Source organism: Ruditapes philippinarum, unplaced genomic scaffold (genome assembly GCF_026571515.1).
Source record: "Ruditapes philippinarum isolate M1 unplaced genomic scaffold, ASM2657151v2 ctg8835_1_1_1_1, whole genome shotgun sequence".
Taxonomy (NCBI): domain Eukaryota; kingdom Metazoa; phylum Mollusca; class Bivalvia; order Venerida; family Veneridae; genus Ruditapes; species Ruditapes philippinarum.
In genome coordinates this window covers 1-18,814 of record NW_026852456.1, presented here as the reverse complement: position 1 = coordinate 18,814, position 18,814 = coordinate 1, and the positions used below count along the sequence as shown (strand labels likewise).

At 33.2% G+C, this 18,814-nt stretch overlaps 1 protein-coding gene across 1 annotated transcript in view; it reads left to right on the top strand.

Moving 5' to 3' along the window:
- Positions 1–18,465, top strand: part of LOC132712918 (uncharacterized) — a gene marked incomplete at its 3' end in the record, with an annotated part of 30,954 nt that extends 12,489 nt beyond the window's left edge. The window contains 8 exon segments of the mRNA XM_060695357.1: positions 9,277–9,454; positions 9,591–9,722; positions 10,670–11,038; positions 11,177–11,262; positions 13,578–13,764; positions 15,692–15,823; positions 16,798–17,160; positions 18,310–18,465. Of these exon segments, the coding sequence (XP_060551340.1) occupies positions 9,277–9,454; positions 9,591–9,722; positions 10,670–11,038; positions 11,177–11,262; positions 13,578–13,764; positions 15,692–15,823; positions 16,798–17,160; positions 18,310–18,465 (1,603 nt within the window).
- Positions 18,466–18,814: the final 349 nt, after the last annotated feature.

Sequence of the window (18,814 nt, the reverse complement as noted above, 5' to 3'; positions counted from 1 at the left end):
ATATTTGAATATTGTATTCTGACTAAGCCGGTGCTAGAGGAGCATGTACGGTAATGTGCATGTTATATTACCGTCAATTAACAGACTCCACAAAACCGAGCCTGCAAAAGTTTCATTTTTTCCGTTTTGTGCTCTATGGGGACTTTGCTTTTTTCATTTTATGTTATATTTGAAAATGAAACAAAACCTCCAAAGGTCAACGAAAACGGCAAGATTGAAAATGTGAGAGGCTCTGACTAACAGAGCCTGGACAGTAATCGAATATGAAGAAATCAAGATTGGAACAGTAAAAATGCAAAATCTATATTATCAAAGAAACATCGGCAGAGTTCATACAGCACTTTTCATTGATTTTTTTATTGTAACATACCTTTTAATTAAACGAAAAGCGGAGTTTTGTCCAAAAGTAAAATAATGAGTGAGCCTTAAAGAAAGAAAAAGAGAGGTTTTCAAGGGCATCAGAGGTTATGAAGCCTAACAATATAAAAGAGATAAAGAAGGATATAAAAAAATGCCCAGCTCGCTTATTGTTTTCTTGCTTTAGCTCACCTGTCACAAAGTGACATGGTTAGCTTTTGTGATCACTTTTCGACCGGCGTCCGTCAGTCGTCCGTCCGTCCGTCAGTCGTCCGTCCGTCAGTCGTCCGTAAACTTTTACTTTTATCTCCTCATAATCGTTAAGCCAATTTCATCCAAACTGCACAGAAATGGTCCACTTTCGGTCACCTTTAAAAATTGTTCAAAGAATTTAATGGCAACCCCTGGGATAAATATTGGCCACGTCCCGGGGGGGGGGGGTAATTGCTTGATCTTATATGTATATAGTAAAAAACTTTAAAAAAACTTCTTTTGAAAAAATAGCTGGAGCTTAAATATTTGGCATTAAACATTGTCTGATAAGTGGCTACCAAGTTTGTTCAAATAAAAGCCCCGGGGTCAATATTGGCCCCGTCCCGGGGGGTCATTGATTTTTCCTTAATGTATATAGTACAAACTTTAAAATCTTCTTGTAAAAACTCCAAAGACCTAGAGCTAAGATACTTAGCATGAATCATCTTCTTATTGGTGTCTACCAAGTTTGTTCAAATAAGGGCCCTTGGGTTATTGGTCCCGAAGCGGGGGTCATTGATTGTCCTTATATGTGTATAGTAAAACAAATCTTCTTATAAAAACCCAAAAGAATTAGAGTTAAGATACTAAGCATGAAACGTCTTCTTCGGAATTTTGTTCAAATAAAAGCCCCTGGTTTAAAATTGACCAGGGCCCAAGGGCCTATATTCAGGTGAGCGATTCCATGGCCATTCTGGCCTTCTTGTTATTGTGACATCAGCGCTGTTTGGCTATATAGCCTCTGACCCTATTACAAAACTTTGTACGTTATTTTTTGTTGTTGTTGTTTATTTCACGTTTTGGGCACACGCATGTTTTTTAGACTAAACGCCGCCGCTTTTTATGGAATGACACATGTCACATTGGAGGTTCCATGATGAACGCCGTACGAAAACATCTGTGGGTGTTTCTAAATTCAAAAGTGTACTATTTTTTGTCTAAAAAATAAATTATGCTAAGGCTAATGCTAGCGGGCGTGATCGGTTTTTACACTTTCAAGTACCGTACAAATTCAATCAATCCAAGCCTGTAACAGTTGCATCGTTTAGGACGTTCTTAGGGGATTCTTTTCTCATTTATTATTTGATTGAATTGACATTTATTTGCATTATTTACGCTTACATTGTTAGATGTATATTTAAAGTTACTCTTCTGAGGTCTGGCCTCATGTCACAAAAGTAAATTTTCACGACCTGATAGTGTTTTGTTACCTGCATGTTAGGGGCCATAAAACAGAATCGGTGATTTATTGATATATGTTCTATCAAATTTGCTTATCTCTCCATTTGGTCTAAAAATAACGGACACGTGATGAGTCTCGGAATGACTGACAAACGGAAAAAATCATTTACAAGCAATTTTAATATATCTAAAGCCTTATAGTTTTGTAACCATGTGTTTATCTTCGTTACGTCGACGAATTTGACTACGTAGTGGGATATTGACATACACAAACTTCATATTTATATATCAAAGTGAGCGTAATCGTGTTATTAATAAATATTATGCATAGACTATGTCATGATAAAAATATCACTTTGTCTAGGCTTAAAGTTTTCCTTTTAATCAAGCTAGTGTCATGGAGTGATAGGTCCTATTTCGTAGGTGACTCGTACTATGTGTAAATTATCTGACATAGGTTCAAAATGAAACAAAAACGCAGTGTCTTTTAAAAACGAAAAAATCTTGAGTTTTGTAAGCATTAAAAATTACAAAAAAGATATCTGTTAGTAAACGATTGTTTGGGGGTCCTGTGCATCATAAAAAAAACACTTAATGATAATAACATTTTTTTCTTTCCTTCAAAATTGAAGAACATGATACATGAAACAACTTAATTAATATTTACAGACATTGAATAAAAGTATATGTACAAATCAGTCATAATCAACATAATAAATGCGTACTCTGTTGTCTAATCGACGAAAAGAAGATCAAAAGTATTAAACAAAAGCGTAATTAATAGTAACAATATTAATCATGAATAATTGACAAAAACAATGTCCACTGTTACAAATTAACACGGTTAGTCAATTTACATTAAAATTTCTTCCTGCGTGTTTCAAGTATTAGTTAAAGAGTAGAAAGTGAGGGTAATAATTCATAGAAAATTACGATGTAATACTAAACTATATTACATAATGTAATTTGAGAATTTCACAGAAAAGAAATATCTGAAAACAAATACATTTGTTCTTTATCTCACCACTAATAAAACATTTTCTGCAATCAATTGTGACAGCTTGCCATAGGAAATAAACGCAGTGTTAACAGAACGAAAGACATTTATTTTAATCACAATGACAATTAATTTCAATCGTCAAATATCACAAACGCTCAGGTATTTAAGAATATACTTTACAATCACACATAAAACGTTGACCTATGCCTTTAGTCAACCGATCACACTCAAACATTAACATATGTATTTCCTGGACAAGTACCGCGCTTAGATAATTATCAGTTTGAAGTATAGGTGCAATAATGTAGTTTTTCATTTCGATCGAGATCATTCAATACAAGATTGCCTCCTGGTGCAATAAAGACACAAAGGCATAGCATTTAAATAAACATTGACCCTTCTTTCGCTTAAAATTTGATGAAAAAGTATCCGCTCACATATTATTTTAAACGGTTAAGAGTAAATAAAAACATAATCCGATTTTTGTATTATAATGATAGAAGTTTCTCTCACTACCAATATTTCTCTGTTCATTAAAACCATTTTGCACCTTTGTCTGCGTTATAATTTATGAGGCTGTTGAGTCCTCATTCCAAAAAGGATTCAAAAATTTACAAATTTTCGTTTTTGGAAATGTTTCGGTAGCATAAACAAAATCTTCCAAAGTTGTGTATGCAGAATGTAAGTTTACAGTTACTGTAGTAAACTGACAGTTTGCTTTATATCAGCGCCTAAGAGGTTATTAAATTGATTTATGCGTTTATTATTTTTGTATAAGTACCTAATCTCACACCCAACCTATTCTCAAACATTTCATTTATGAGCTTTTTAGCTCACCAGAGCCGAAGGCTCAGGATGACCTATTAGGATCAAAGCGGGATACTCCGGCGGCCGTCGTCTGTCGTCATGCGTCAATAATCATCTTCTTCAGATTTACTTCAAATTTGGTCTATAGCATCTTTGTGACTATCACACCTAAATTTGCTAATATGATAAAAATTTGCCTCTTTTAGGGGTCAAGAGAGCTAAAAATAGAAAAAACTTAGACATCTACTTCTACAGAACCAATTGGTGGATGATCCTCAAACTTTTTCTGTAACATTCTTAGGTAGTCTTTTATCAAATTTGCTCATATTAATTTGATTGGCCCCTTTTAGGAGTCTCTTGACCTAAAATAGAAAATCCTGTAGATATTTTCTTCTACAGAACCAATTGATGGATGATCACCAAACTTTGTTAGTAGCATTCTTCGGTAGTCTTTTATTAAATTTGCTCAATTAAATTTGATAGTCCCCTTTGAGGGATCAAGGGAGCTAAAAATAATATAAACCTTTAGAAAGTTTTTTCTACAGAACTAATGATGGATGATCACCAAACTTTGTAATCAGCATTTCTTATAGTAATCTTTTATAAAAATTGCTCATATTTATTTGATTGGCCCCTTTTAAGGACTGCTAAAGCTAAAATACCCAAGACCATGGCATTTCTTCAAATTATAATTTTATGAAAGGAAAACAACTCATGTTGGAATGTCTTTGACCTGTTTGCTGATGAAATAATTTGAGGTCATGACCTCTGGCAAAAGAAATAATTTGAGCACATTATACAGGATATATAAGGACTTAGTATTAAGCTTTATTTGGTTTCATTCATATTCACTTAATTACATCACTAAATGCAGTGTTTTCTCTAGAGAGCTTTTTCTGCGTTTTTGACACAGTATTTTTGTATTTGACACGGTATTATTATAGTCGTGCGTTTTCCGTGACGCGTATTTTTGCGAGCGTCGTAGTATATTTTTTTTCTATAAATTCAAGCATTTCATCAGCTGATCGGTCACATGATTTATCTTATACGCTTTAGTGATTTTTACACGTTAAAGGCGCTCAGACGTTTCAGATTGTGACGACATTATCAGGATAAATTCACAATGTCTGCTGCAAAAAAGCAGCGGAGATTGATTTCATTCTTCATTACAGACAATGTTAACGTTGATTGGGTGACAGAATCTACCGTAAAAAACTATGCACCTATACCAAATGAGGTTTCCCAACAATATAAATCGGCAATTGCTGAAACAACTGAGAAATCCAAGCAAAATGATAATGCTCCGAAATGATTTTTCGTACTGAGTGGCTTGAAAGCAATTTTTGGTTGCAGTATGACGGTAATAAAATGACTTGCAAAGTTTTTATAATTGAAAATAAAGACAATATATTCACATCGGGATGCACAAACTTTAGAGCATCGGAACTGCCTCGTCTATTATCTATAATAACCTTTGAAAGTAGTTCTACCTAGCGGTTTCAGATGTAAAAAGAAACAAAGATAATGTAAAACAAATGGATATATTTGATATCTAATGTCTGTTCCGGTAACTCTTGTGCTTAAAAATATGTCTGACAAGAATTTGCAATTTAAATATGCCCACTGATGTTCAATTTTAAACAAATCTGACTAGATGTCAACAGGTTGGTTTTTTGTACTTTCGGTTTCTACAACCATAATGATAAATATATAAAAAATATATTGTTTGCTTTTTTACCTATGAATTCACTTATTTTAGGTGAACGTTTACTACATATATTGGAAATAAACTTGTCAACAACTCCCAGCACTAAATTACTACTTGTTTACATGTTTAGTTCCTTAGCGTAGGTTAGACCGAAATACCGTATCCGGTATGTGTATTCATACTATTGTGATCGAGGTCCTTATCCGAAGACTGACGGAAAGGGTCGAGTAGTTCCAATTGACTTAAGAGTTTTGTAGTACCATATGGTACTGGTGACGGGAGTTGCGAAAGTTAACGGAAGGTTCCGGACCAACCGGAACTAGTGTGTTAGGCTTGACAGCTATTAGTGTAATTTATAACTAGAAGACGAAGGCAATTAATAGCTTGGCTTTGATCCAGACGTGGAAGGTAAGTCGATTGTTTGTATTGCCAATCCCTTAATAATCAATCGCGATAATTCTATATTGGTGGCAGCGGTATTTTTTACGAAATCCGTTCCGAAAGATAGATGCTACCAAAGCTCCATAATTTCACCGATTGTGCACGAATTTACCCTCAAATAAAAAGTGTGTTGTCCCATACTGTTAACACCTTACATATTGTGCATGTGACATTTTGTGTATTCTTTCACCAAAGTTATAAAAAAGTATGTTCCATCAAATTCAACCCTGCTGTAGTGGTCATTTATTATGCATTATTTATATCTACATATTCTGATGGGAACACACTTGCAACATAGATATTTTTAACAAAGCCTCCAAAATATTAACGCAAAATATTTCAATAACTAGAAGGGCAAGTAAAAGTTTTGCTGGACTGGTCTTTCAGCAAGTTTATTTGAAAAATAACACTGAAAAACGGTTGTTTCTGAGCGACCAAAGGCCATCATGGCCCTCTTGTTATTTTTAACTAAAAAGAACTATGATGTCATCAACTTGTGTGCTTTAAGATTAAGTCTCTTACAGACATGTATGCTGCTGCCAAATCAAAACAATGCATAGCTACAGATATTTAGATTACATATTTTATTACTTAGTGCAATTTCATACAAATTGCTATTACTTTTGTAAGTCCTATTAATGCATCATTAATTTAAATAATGGTGTGAAATGAATATTAACTGCAAATAAATCATAAAGCATGTACCTGCATCCTGTAGGGTACTTCAATGTCATTCGATATTTGTATAACAATCACTTCATTGGCTAAATTAACAAGAAGAATTTCAGAGATACTTTAAAGGGTTGAGATTAGGTCCTTTATTCTAAGAGGCCATGTCAGTTTTACAAAAACAGGTTCTGCTTTTCCAAGAAGGCAATTAAGCTGTTTAAAATGTTGAATTTCGGCCAAATTTTACAGAAAAGAAAGTGTGCATATGTAAAGAATTTTTATAAAGATATATATCTTGAATGCTTACAGGTTTGAGAACTGGGTGCCGTTTTATAAACAAAGATGGTCGTAACTGCGATCGTATCTTACGACCAATACTTACGACCGAGCTTACGATTTTCACATTACCGTTTTATGAACACGGTGTTACGACCTCAGTCGCAGCTAAGACCATTTTCGGTCGTACGACCATATAACCAGTAACCATGCAGTCGAAAGTAGGTTTCCGGGTCACGTGATTTCCAGCGCACCTGTCTATGAAAAAAAAGTAGAGGTACTGTTATAGTCGTGTCGGCGTTGCCGTTGCCGTTGCCGTAGCCGTTGCCGTTGCCGTTCCCGTCCGCAAACTGGTACCTGGATAATAACTTTTTTATTTCTTGGTGTATTGTCTTCATACTTGGCCACAGCTACCCATGGGACAAGACCTTTCAGTAGACCACACTAACCTTGACATTCATCCATAAATGACCTTGACTTTCAAGGTTAAAAGTCCAATTTTTGCTTGTTCATGCTGTTATTGGCTGTAACTTTGTTATTTTTGAATGGATTTTCTTCAAACTTGAACATAATAATCTTCAAGGATATTCCTTCAAAGCAAACAGCCAGACCTTGACCTTCACTCATAAATGACCTTGACTTCGAAGGTCAAATTATTGAAATTTTCATTTTTGGGGTATTATTGTCTGTAACTTTGTTATTTTTGAATGGATTGTCTTCAAACTTGAACATAATAATGTTCAAAGATAATTCTTAAAAATAACCCGACAGACCTTGACCTTCACTCATAAATGACCTTGACTTTATATATCACTAATGACTATTTAGGTATATAATCATGACACCCTTGTATTTTCAATTATTTTACATAGATCAGAAAGAATATTCTGAATAAAGGTCAAATAACTGATAGTATAAATCATAATGATTTTTCTTACCCGTATAGTTTCTTGTGCTAGCTGTGTGAGTCAATCATAATGAATTCCAATGCATAATTAGAGTTTTAAGTTTTATTTTTACTGTTGATGCTTGAATACAGAGAGTCACTCGCAAAAGTTTAACCTGACTGTGTTTTCATGACATTGAATAAGTTAGGTGGCACATGTTGAATTAAAAAAGTATATGTACAAGGTTCTGAGGTAAATTGCCAAATAACATCTGCAAACATTAGATATCAGTTTCAGCTAAGATTAAGGAAAAGTTGAAAATAGTAAAACTGGCTTATTTGTGAATGTATTTACAGAACAGTAAGTTTTTATAATGTTTAAAAGTCATTTATTATTATTTCACTATGTCAATAAATAAATGAAGCACAGTAAACACTTTCTAAAACATATCTTATTTTGTTTTATAATACATGTTCAGAATTGATGTACATATCTAGAAAACTAGATTTTGAAACTAGATAACAGTATACACTGAGATTGTGACAATCATGTCTTTTAATTTCATAATTGTTCATATTGTGTTATTTTCTTTGTGTTTTTAAATTCATCCTAACATTTTCAATGCATTCAAGTAACAATTAATCAATTATGATGTTACATGTATATTGATTTATTTCTTGTTATTTCAAATGAATTGCAACACATAAATCTTTGTTGTTTTTTGTAAAGTTACTACATGTATAATCCAATTGAATACAGAAAAGAACATCATTTTGTCGTGTATTCCTTTAAAGCTTTGAACATGAATCAAACATTGTATAATGTTATTCAAAAGAACCGTAACTCTGACTTGTATAATTTTAGTTATTGCTCATTGTTCATTTTTACATTTTGAACTTTGACCGGGACGGGATGCTGCCAGTGATAGATTTCTACACATTTGCTTGAACGCGCGTTAGTTTTAACTGACATTTTTCATATTTGAATGGATGATAGCTTGCATCTTTTGAACGGAGTTAGGGGTCAGTTTGGTCAAGGTCGCTAGTGGTAAAATACATTTTACATCTTTGCTGATATAACGTTTATTTATGGGCAGATGTCTTCTTTCTATGGATTGAGTATGTGATCATATGGTCAAGATCAGGGATGCCAAATAGATTTCTATACATTGCTCATACAGCTTTTTTCACATTTGGCAGGAGCATAATTTGGATGGTCCAGTGCTTAAAGTCACAAGGTCAATGTCACTTGTGCTGACAATAGATTTTTTACTCTTTTTATACAGCCTATGTATTATTTTTTACCAATGTTTCATATTTACAAGGAACATATCTTAAGTGATCCTTTAAGTTTGGATGGAGTTTGGGGTCATTAGATTTAAGATAAAGTCTTACAGTTATACATAATTAAGAAAGTTTTATTGGTAAGTTGAATACTTTTTAACTTCATCACACGCCTTAGCAATTACTTGGCAACATATATTTTTGATAATTACAAAACACCATGACTCTGTCAAGTTTAATAACTGTGTTAACAATCATGTTTTGGCAATTTTTCTGTCCATGACTGAGTGAATTGGTTAAAATGTTTTTGAAAATTGTAACTGACAATTAGCTGAGCCGGGGGCATTTGTGTAAAATTACGTTATTCTTTTTGTTTTTGTTTTCTTTTTCCTCTGATTTCTATTTTATTTCAAGGAGTTTCATCTAAAAAAGAAAAGTGCGTCAGACGTTACAGTGTATGATGTATATACAAGGTCGAAAGAAGGAATGAATAGTACATGTTTAGAATATAGTGAAATGGTCAAAACCTTTCGTAGGTTGATTGTTCAAAACGTGCGTGTTGAAGACGTCTTACCATCTTTACAATTCCTTGGTATGTTAAAAATGTTCTGTCCAGCTCTTAATAACAAGTAAATTAACTTAATTGAAGATTTTTATAAATAGATTTGATGAAAGTGTATAAAAATATCTTTCATAGATTAATTGGTTTTCATATTTTTCTTTACCAGAGAACCATGACAATATATATGAAGAAAGAAACAGTTCTCGTAAAAAAGCTGTAGAGTTCCTATTGCACGAGTTGGAGAAAAGTGAAGAACCTGGGAAATGGCAAAAATTTATTGATGCATTAAGGGTTACTGGCATGTATTTATGATTTATCTAAAATAAAGTTATCAATTTTATGCTGTACTGTAGTCAAGACTTACAGGTTCCGACACCGTCCATGAATTGGCTGAATTAAAGAATGGCAGGTTGCATAAAACCACTTTGTAGGCTAAGGGAATTTAAACCGGTCAGTAGAGGGAAATGAGTGTGGTAAAATGAATAAATCTGGAAAAGATGTGATCCACCGAAACAACAAAATAGTATGAAAATTGTAGGTTTGATTGAGTCGATTCACTTCGGGGACAATAAAAATGTGCATTTGGCGTTTTCAATCTGCAATACTTACGTATCCCTAAGCACCTTAAAGACTGTACAACAACAAAGTTGGCTATTTAGTGTTTAATAATCCTTAGGCTTTTCCTTTTGATGTTATGTCCGTTAAGAGTCGCCTTATGATTCAATGCAGCTATGAGCGTTTTCTGTTACTATTTATTTCATGACGAATTTATGTATCCTATGCAAAGTCGCTCATATTTTGTAACTTGAATTATATAATATAGCTTAATAATGGTAAGTAACAGTTTTATAACTCTTCAACCAACAGAAAGAAGTATCAGTTCGGTAAACAGTTTTCGAAAGGGGCAGCTCAATTTTATCAGCATTTTCAAAACTCCGTGAGAACCTTTAAATATTTTGCTAAGACATGTATGATTTTCCAACATAAACTTTAGGTGCTTATTAAGGTACATCGTTTAAAACAAGTTTTAAGTAAGTTTCACCACGGATACTTAGAGTATCAAGCGATTATAATTCCTTTTTCCGTCCGGAGCCAAATCAACAGTCCGTAAATACTAACAGTTTACTGGTTGAGTGAAAGATTTTTATCGTAGAGTTATATATGAAAATTCATATTAATTTTGTCAATGATATTTTCTTATGTTTTGTTGGATTTAATTAAAAGATGATAATTTTCTTTTTGCAGGATACACGTATATTGTGGACAATATTCAGGGCTACAAGGTTATAAGTCACGAATACCAGAGAGAATATGTAAGAAAACTTATTCCAAAAATAGGCAAAATGATTACTCCATGTAAAGTTCTTCCACATCTTCGTTGTAAAGGGCTTGTAGCAAGATGCGACATGGAAGAAATTGAAAAAGTATCTGCAATTTGTAGTAATTATGCAGGTGCAAAACTTTTACTTGAAAGACTTCTAGAAAACAAAAAATACCACAACTGGTACGTTCTTTTTATAGAGGCTTTACAAGAGGCAGGTATGAATGAGGTTGCCATGGACCTTGAAATCCCAGCTTTATTACCAGGTTCGGCACAAAACTTCACTGATACTGGTAAGTTTACAGTTATCTTAACCGTTTTGATTATTGTATTTAAGACAGTTAAAGAATTACATTTTTTTCTGCATACATGTGTCAATTTCTGAATTATTAATTGAAATATCAGTTTTATTTTCATTGTCATATATACAGATACCGTGTATGTAAGTGAAAATGAAACAAAAGAAAACCAAGATGGATCAAAGAAAGAATCTATTCAGCCTCACACTTTTGATAAGGTAAATCGACTTATGGTTACACAAAATTGATAAAATATGCATTAAAAAGAGACAGAATTCGTAGTAAAGTTGTATGAATGAGAAAATAATTATATGTAGCTGTATTTTGTACATGTAGGTGCCTTAACTTTATTCACTTATACGTTTTAGCATAATGAACATAAAATACCAGTAAATAAAGGGAAATAAAACAACTTATCGATCATTTTGCGCCGGACACAGTATTTAAATGCCGGTCGCTGATTTGCAAAAAAAAAATTATATTCTTTGTCGTGATTTACTTCATTGTAAACATTTTTTGGTCAATCCATTTTTATTTCGGGCATTTTATGATTACCTCCTGGCGTCCGTCCTTTAGCGATTTGGTTTCCAACGCATAACTTAAGTTTCATTTGGCCAACAATATTCAAACTTCAAAGGATGATTGTCAATATATGATAGAAAACCCCTATTGATTTTGGGGTCACAAGGTTAAAAGTCAAGGTCACTTTAACCTTTAAACTGAAAACAGTTTCCGCTCAATAACTTAAGTATTAACTAAACATCAGTTATAAAATTTTATAAGATGAACAGTCATGTTTAATACACGACCCCTATCGATTATAAGGTCTAACGTCAAAGGTCAGGGCCACAATGATCATTACACTGTAAATTGTGGTTTCTGGAGCCAACTTCAATTCAATTTGGCTTACAGTGTTCAAACTTCATAGGATGATTGTCAAGATTGAAAATAAGACCCTATAATTTTTTAAGTGACCATGTTTAAGTTCGAGGTCACTATTACCTTAAAACTGAAAACGGCTTCCGCTCAATAACTTAAGTATTAATCAAACAACAGCTATAAAATTTTATTGGGTGAACAGTCATGTCCAATACACGACCCCTATCGATTTTAGGGTCCTAACGTCAAAGGTCAGGGTCACAATGATATTTACACTGTAAATTGTGGTTTCTGGAGCAAACTAAAATTTAATTAGGCCCACAGTGTTCAAACTTCATAGGATGATTTTCAAGATTCAGAAGAAGACCATTATTTTTAAAGTAACAAAGTTAAAGTTCAAGGTCATTATTACCTTAAAACTGAAAACGGTTTCCGCTCAATAACTTAAGTAATAATCAACCTACAGCTGTTAAATATAATAGGTTGAGCAGCCAATACATGCCTTCTATTTATTTATTTCAAGGGTCATAAGAGCAAAGGTCAGGGTCACAATGACATAAACACTACAAATTGTGCTTTCTGGAGCATAACACGAGTTCCATTTTGCTTACAGTGTTCATACTTCATAGGATAATTGCCTATATTAAACTATATTGGGGTCACAAGGTCAAAGGTCAATATCAATTGACCTTAATAGTGTTAACAGTTTTACAACTGTCAAACTTCATACGATGATCTCTTACAATGAGTGAAAATACTTATATTATGTTATATCCCTGGCGTCTTTCCGTCCTTCCGTCGTAGCATTTTTACTTAAAAGATATTAACTTGTCGGTGGTTCTTTTGAAACAGCGACTGTATATGAATGAAGAGTCTTCGGCTATAAAGGATGATTGCTTTTTGAAGGGGGCAATACTTTATTTGATTCAATGACTCACAAATGCTTCATCTTTACTAAATAAAACACTTTCGGGCATATAATGCTACGTCTAGCGTTGCTCTTGTTATTCATTGTTTAGCCCGTCAAAGTTATATTCAGTTTTGAAAAAACTCTTATCTTGGTGTTGAAAGGTAGAAAAAAGTCATTGAAATGAAAGAGTTGCTTATCAAATGCCAAAGTAAACCGTTTGCAGAATTCTCCGTCTGCTTCGCAAAGGCAGCTGCACTGGTGACAATCTCAAAGTGTATTGGTCAACACCATTGTAAATATAAATTCTAAATATAGAAATAAAAATATTAAAAAGCTCATTTATCCACTTCATTTTCTGGGTATATTTTTGTTCTTGATTACACACATTTTTATTGTGTCCCAGTGACCTTGACCTCATTTAATGCTGGACTTCAATGAAATATGAATGCGTATGTAAATAAGCCAATGGCACTTTGACGGCAAATTAAAATGTAGCATCCATAGGGGTGTCTTATGATCAAATGTCTAGCAATTTCATTGTACATGCCCAGTAGATCAGTATTGTTTCTCTAGTCGATTCATTTCTGCTGACTAACCTCATGTGCTCTCAAAATTAGATTCAGCAACATTTAAACTTCATTTTCTGTAAATACAATAAAATATTAACTCGTACTGTCTTCAGTAAATATAAGGAGTATATTTAATTCTGATTGTTATAAAGGTCCAATTATGTTACCACTACAGGCAAGAGATGCTGCAAATGAAACACATGGTAAAGAGCGAGAAGAACATATGAAAACAAATGACAGTGATGGTAAAATAGAAGAGAAAACAAGATGTTTAGAATACAGAGAAATGGTTAGAATATTCAAGCCATTAATCGTGCAGAATCTTCTTGTCCATGACATATTACCTTCTTTACCATTTCTAGGTTTGTATTTAATTGTTTAATTTTTCGAAAAGTTTTATTTTAAATTTTCAAGAGTAAGGTTAATATCTCGGAAGCATTTTTCAAAACAAAGTTACATGAAAGCATAATTATGACTCGGTTTGCTTTTATGTTTTCTTAGGGAAATAATTCCCGTGAACGTAAAGGGCCGATGCCTGTTAATCAGGCAGTATCGCTTCGTACGAAATTGTTTGAAGTGAAAATTGTGTGTATGTTGTGTATCATGTTCTTTTTATTCAAAAGTTGTTCAAATATTATCAGTCGCATGTATTGAGAATTAATGCTGGAAACAGAACTTCAATTTGAATTATTAAAATATCGTACAGTTACACTGGTTTGGAACATTTTCAAGGGTACTTTAAGCAAGGTAATTCAAATCATTGCAAAGAAATACACAAAAAATGTAAAAAATGGATAGCTTGATTTTGCGCAGCAGGCATTTATTTTGAAAATGAGCTCATAGGACACGGATGCCCCCACACGCCACTGTTCTATCAATCTTATGACTCTAGGTCAAATATTTTTTGGACTACATGTGCCACAATTTGAAAACGAAAAATCAACAAAGGGCCATAATTCTGTTAAATTTGGTCGCAGCAAAAATTCCTTCCTTTACTATCATCTACACATTAAGGTTGTTCATCCCTGTAAGTTTAAGCAAAATCTGCCATCCGGTTTAAGAGGAGTTGCATTCACAAAATTTCTACATAGTATATAGTGAAAAAATCAACAAAGGGCCATAATTCTGTTAAATTTGGTCGCAGCAAAAATTCCTTCCTTTACTACCATCTACACATTAAGGTTGTCCATCCCTGTAAATTTAGGCAAAATATGCCATCTGGTTTAAGAGAGTTTCGTTCACAAAATTTCTACATAGTATATAGTAAAACAAATAACAAAGAGCCATAATTCTATAAAATTTGGTCGCCACAAAAATTTCTTCCTTTACTACCATCTACAAATTAAGGTTGTTCATCCCTGTAAGTTTAACCATAATCTGCCATCCGTTTTAAGACGAGTTGCGTTACAATATTTCGGGACGTACGGACTGACGGATTGACGGACTGACGGACGGACGGACAAGTGCAACGCTATATGCTCCCACATTGTGGGGGCATAATAAATAAGAATCCCTTAAAAAAGTCCAAAAAGGCAAAATTTAATAGGTTACAGGCTCGGTTTGGTTTGACTGAGGTTGTGCCATTCCATGAAAAGCGACGTGTGGTCGTCAAGTTATAGAATGCGTGTGCCCTAAAAGAGAAAAGAATAGGCGGAACAAAGGGGGACCAGATGTTTAGAAGCCTGCATATTACAGATAAGACGTCAAAGTCAAAAGACAATGTTAAAAATCAGACAACATATCCTAAGGATGATTCAACATAATTCAAGTAGGAATATTAGAAAAATCGAAAAAATCTAAAAAGTTGAAACAAAAAAATCAAATCAAAAAACACAAACACAACAATTATGTCGTGTTGAACGATCAATAAGGATTGGAACTATAACTTCATTGATTGAATGTTCGGAACAACGTTTTACAGCCTCCAGACGGCACAAACAACGCTGATGTGGCAACAATGTTCACCGCATGGTTTCTATTATTTCCTATAATATATTCATATATTATTGTAGAAATCGCCCAGTACTTGCTTTGCCTTGTGCCCTGTCCCGTTTTTGTTTGGGTCCTGCTGGGCTTCTTGTCGGTGATTCCGTTTTGCTGGGTCGTGTGTGGGGGTTGCATTCATTGAACATTGCCCTTCGCTTTCTTGTTGATCCTGTTTTTCATTTTTTCTTTTCTGATTATTATATTTTTTTGTTTATGCAAATGCTATTTTCCATTATAACCACGCCTGTAAAATCTGACGAAAATTTACTTAAATGAAAAAGCTTTTATTTCTTTTATATACAGAAAATCATGACGAGATATATGAAATGAAGAATCATTCCGCAAAGTTAGCTGTACAGGTCCTGTTAGACGAATTAGAGAATTGTCAAGAACTCGGAAAATGGGAAAAATTTATCAGTGCCTTATCTGATAATGGTAACATGACACAATATTTTGAATATATAAAAAATCTAATTTAAAAGTTTTCAAAATTTACGCAAAGGTAAAAAATGGTTATCAAAAGGAACGGTTCGGTTCATTGGAATGATAAAGAGACTCCTCTATGGTTTATGAAAATAACTGGACTTTGTTTTTTATTATATAGCATCAAGTCTCCAAAAACGTTTTGGAGATTTTTTGTCTTTGCCGTCTGTCTGTCCGTCTGTTCGTTCAAGAAAAACTTCACATAAGTGATAAGAATCATCCCTAGTTGAACATATCGCTGGCAAGTTCTGTTTCAGTGCACGAAATGGTCGCCAGACATTTAAATAGAACATTCCTTTCAGGCTTTCGCAGGTCAATCTGCTAGTGGGATTTCAATTGAACTTCACAAGAGTGATCAGTATCATCCTAAGTTGTGCATATCTTCGGTACGTTTCAATTTGCTGCACAAAATGGCCGTCAGAGCTATAAGTAGATAAATCATTCCAATTTTCACAGGTCAAACTGCTTGTAGGATTTCAATAAAACTTTACAGGAGTGATTAATACCGTCCTTAGTTATGTATATCGCCGGCATGTTTCGCATCACTGCATGAAATGGCCACACGACCTACAAATAGAAAGACCTTTGTATCCTGGCGATATTTCGAGCTCTTTTCAAAGGAGACAGAGTACCATACCTTTTTAGGGAGACATTTTTTTGTTGTTTTTTGTGACAAATTTTGATTTTGGTCTTGCTTCAAAGCTTCTGATCCAAAGCTATGTCGGTATTTTTCCGGAAAAAATATATATCAATTGTAAAAACAAAATGAACAAAATATGAAAAAAATATAAATGCTTTTAACTCTGAAAAAATATTGCAAGAAATAAAAAATTTATATTTTAATGCTTTTAGACCTCAACGAAGAACTTAACTTAAAATAACTTGCCGACCTTTTTCTTACGTCAATGCTTTCTTTATTAATACAGGGTACTCGTACATCGTCGATAACATCAGGGGTTACAAGTTTATCAACCATTTTTATCAAAGAGAGTATATTAAAAGCATTACTCCAAAAATCGGATACATGATAAAAGTCTGCGAAATCATTTTTTTTGTTTACGCTAAAAATTTAATAAGTGAAAGTGATAAAGAAAATATTCAAAGGGAGGATGCCAACCGTGGTAACTTTGCAGCCGCAGTTTTACTACTCGACAGAATCCACCGTAAGCATCGCAATTGGTACTTGCTATTTATTGAAGCCCTAAATGAAGCAGGAATGGACGAAGTTGTAAAATGCCTGGAGATACCAGCGCTATTAGAAAGCAAAAGGACAAAGAATTCCGAAGTCTGTAAGTATCTTTACATAATAATATTTTCCATCATTATTATTTATGCATGTTTACTTATTGAATTTTATCATCCTATCTACATAATCTAATAGTCAAATGTTTTGAAATACTTTCCTGTAAATGTCTAATCTTTAATAATTATGCCCTCTCATAGTGAAATATCAATCATTTTTATTAGAAATATAATAATTTATATCAATCAGTTAACAATTAAAAATAGAAATTAAAATCATGTGTTTATTCAATGAATAGCTTTCTTAATAAAAGAAACCCTATTTCATGTAAGTGTAAAACAGTACTTTTTTGATATCAAACTAATTTCATATATGCCGGAAATTTCTTCTGGCATTGAGTTTCCAGGAAAGTCCAACTTATAAATAACCAGCGTTAAAAATGTTGCGTTTTTAGCATGATTTAGAATGAAACTGTGTCTTTAGGGTGACAACATTTCATCGATATGAATTATGTTGTAAATTCATACGTTTCTGTAGGACAATGGTCTATTATGAAATGACATTAACGTTCATGAAAAAATGTATAATTGAGATAAAGAATTTTAAATTAAAATTGGTATAACATTTGTATAATATGCAAGAAAATATATCAGTCATCAGATATTCCGATCCTAACTGCAATGAAATATAGTATTACTCTTGTAATGTTTAATTTGTACAGCATTTAAAAATTAGTTTTTCTGTTCCCTAGCTACTTCTCTTACTCAGAATTCTATTGTGACAATCCTTCTTTACATATAGTGATTATTTTCATATTTATTCATACCTCTTCGAAATTACAGAGAAACGGACAATCATTGGGTTTAAATTAAAACAACAATGCCGGCAATTTATAGAAAACATCTTGAGATCCAAGATGTGAAATATTTTTAGTTGGAGTTTTTCCGTAAACACATAAAAATGCCATATTGTACATTTTATCGTCCTCAAAATTCTTCTCCTTTTGTTTTTTTTTTTTTGTCAGATTGGAATGAGAGGATAACATAACTCTTATAAATGTCATGAAATGAATAAAAACTCGTCACACTGTACATGTATTAGGAATTATCAATACTTAATCAATATCTAGATCAAATATGAAATTAAGTATATTTGAGATATCTGAGAGTTTTTAACAGTTTACGTGTTTTATCAGACAAACAATGTGATGGAAGTAAAGGAGAAAAAAAGGTTACGCAAACGAGACGGTTGCCTCCCCCGCCCCCTGCATGTCCTGTTCGTGCTGGTAATTCAGATGAAAAATATGACTACAGCGCGAATGCACACGTGAAAGAAGAACAGCAAGATACTGGTAATGATAATAAGCATTATTTATTTTATAGACGTTGAATGAAGATTCTTTCTATTAAGATAAAGAACAAAGGAATAGAACATATTTATTGTTTATGTTATTTAAAGCCGTAAGAAACATTAGTTGATTATTCGTTGTTCTCGTGAATAGAGTAGTGGACTATGTGATGGATTTTGTGCACTGCACTTCACGACAATAAAACGTTTAGGGTAAAGCAAACTTATAGTGACAAAGGTATTCTCTGGACAAGCCTATTAAGTATGAAAATTAACATAAGGCAATAAGTGAAAATCATGATGTGAAGAGTACCAGTTCTTTTGCACTGGTCTTTTTCTTAATGAAATCTATC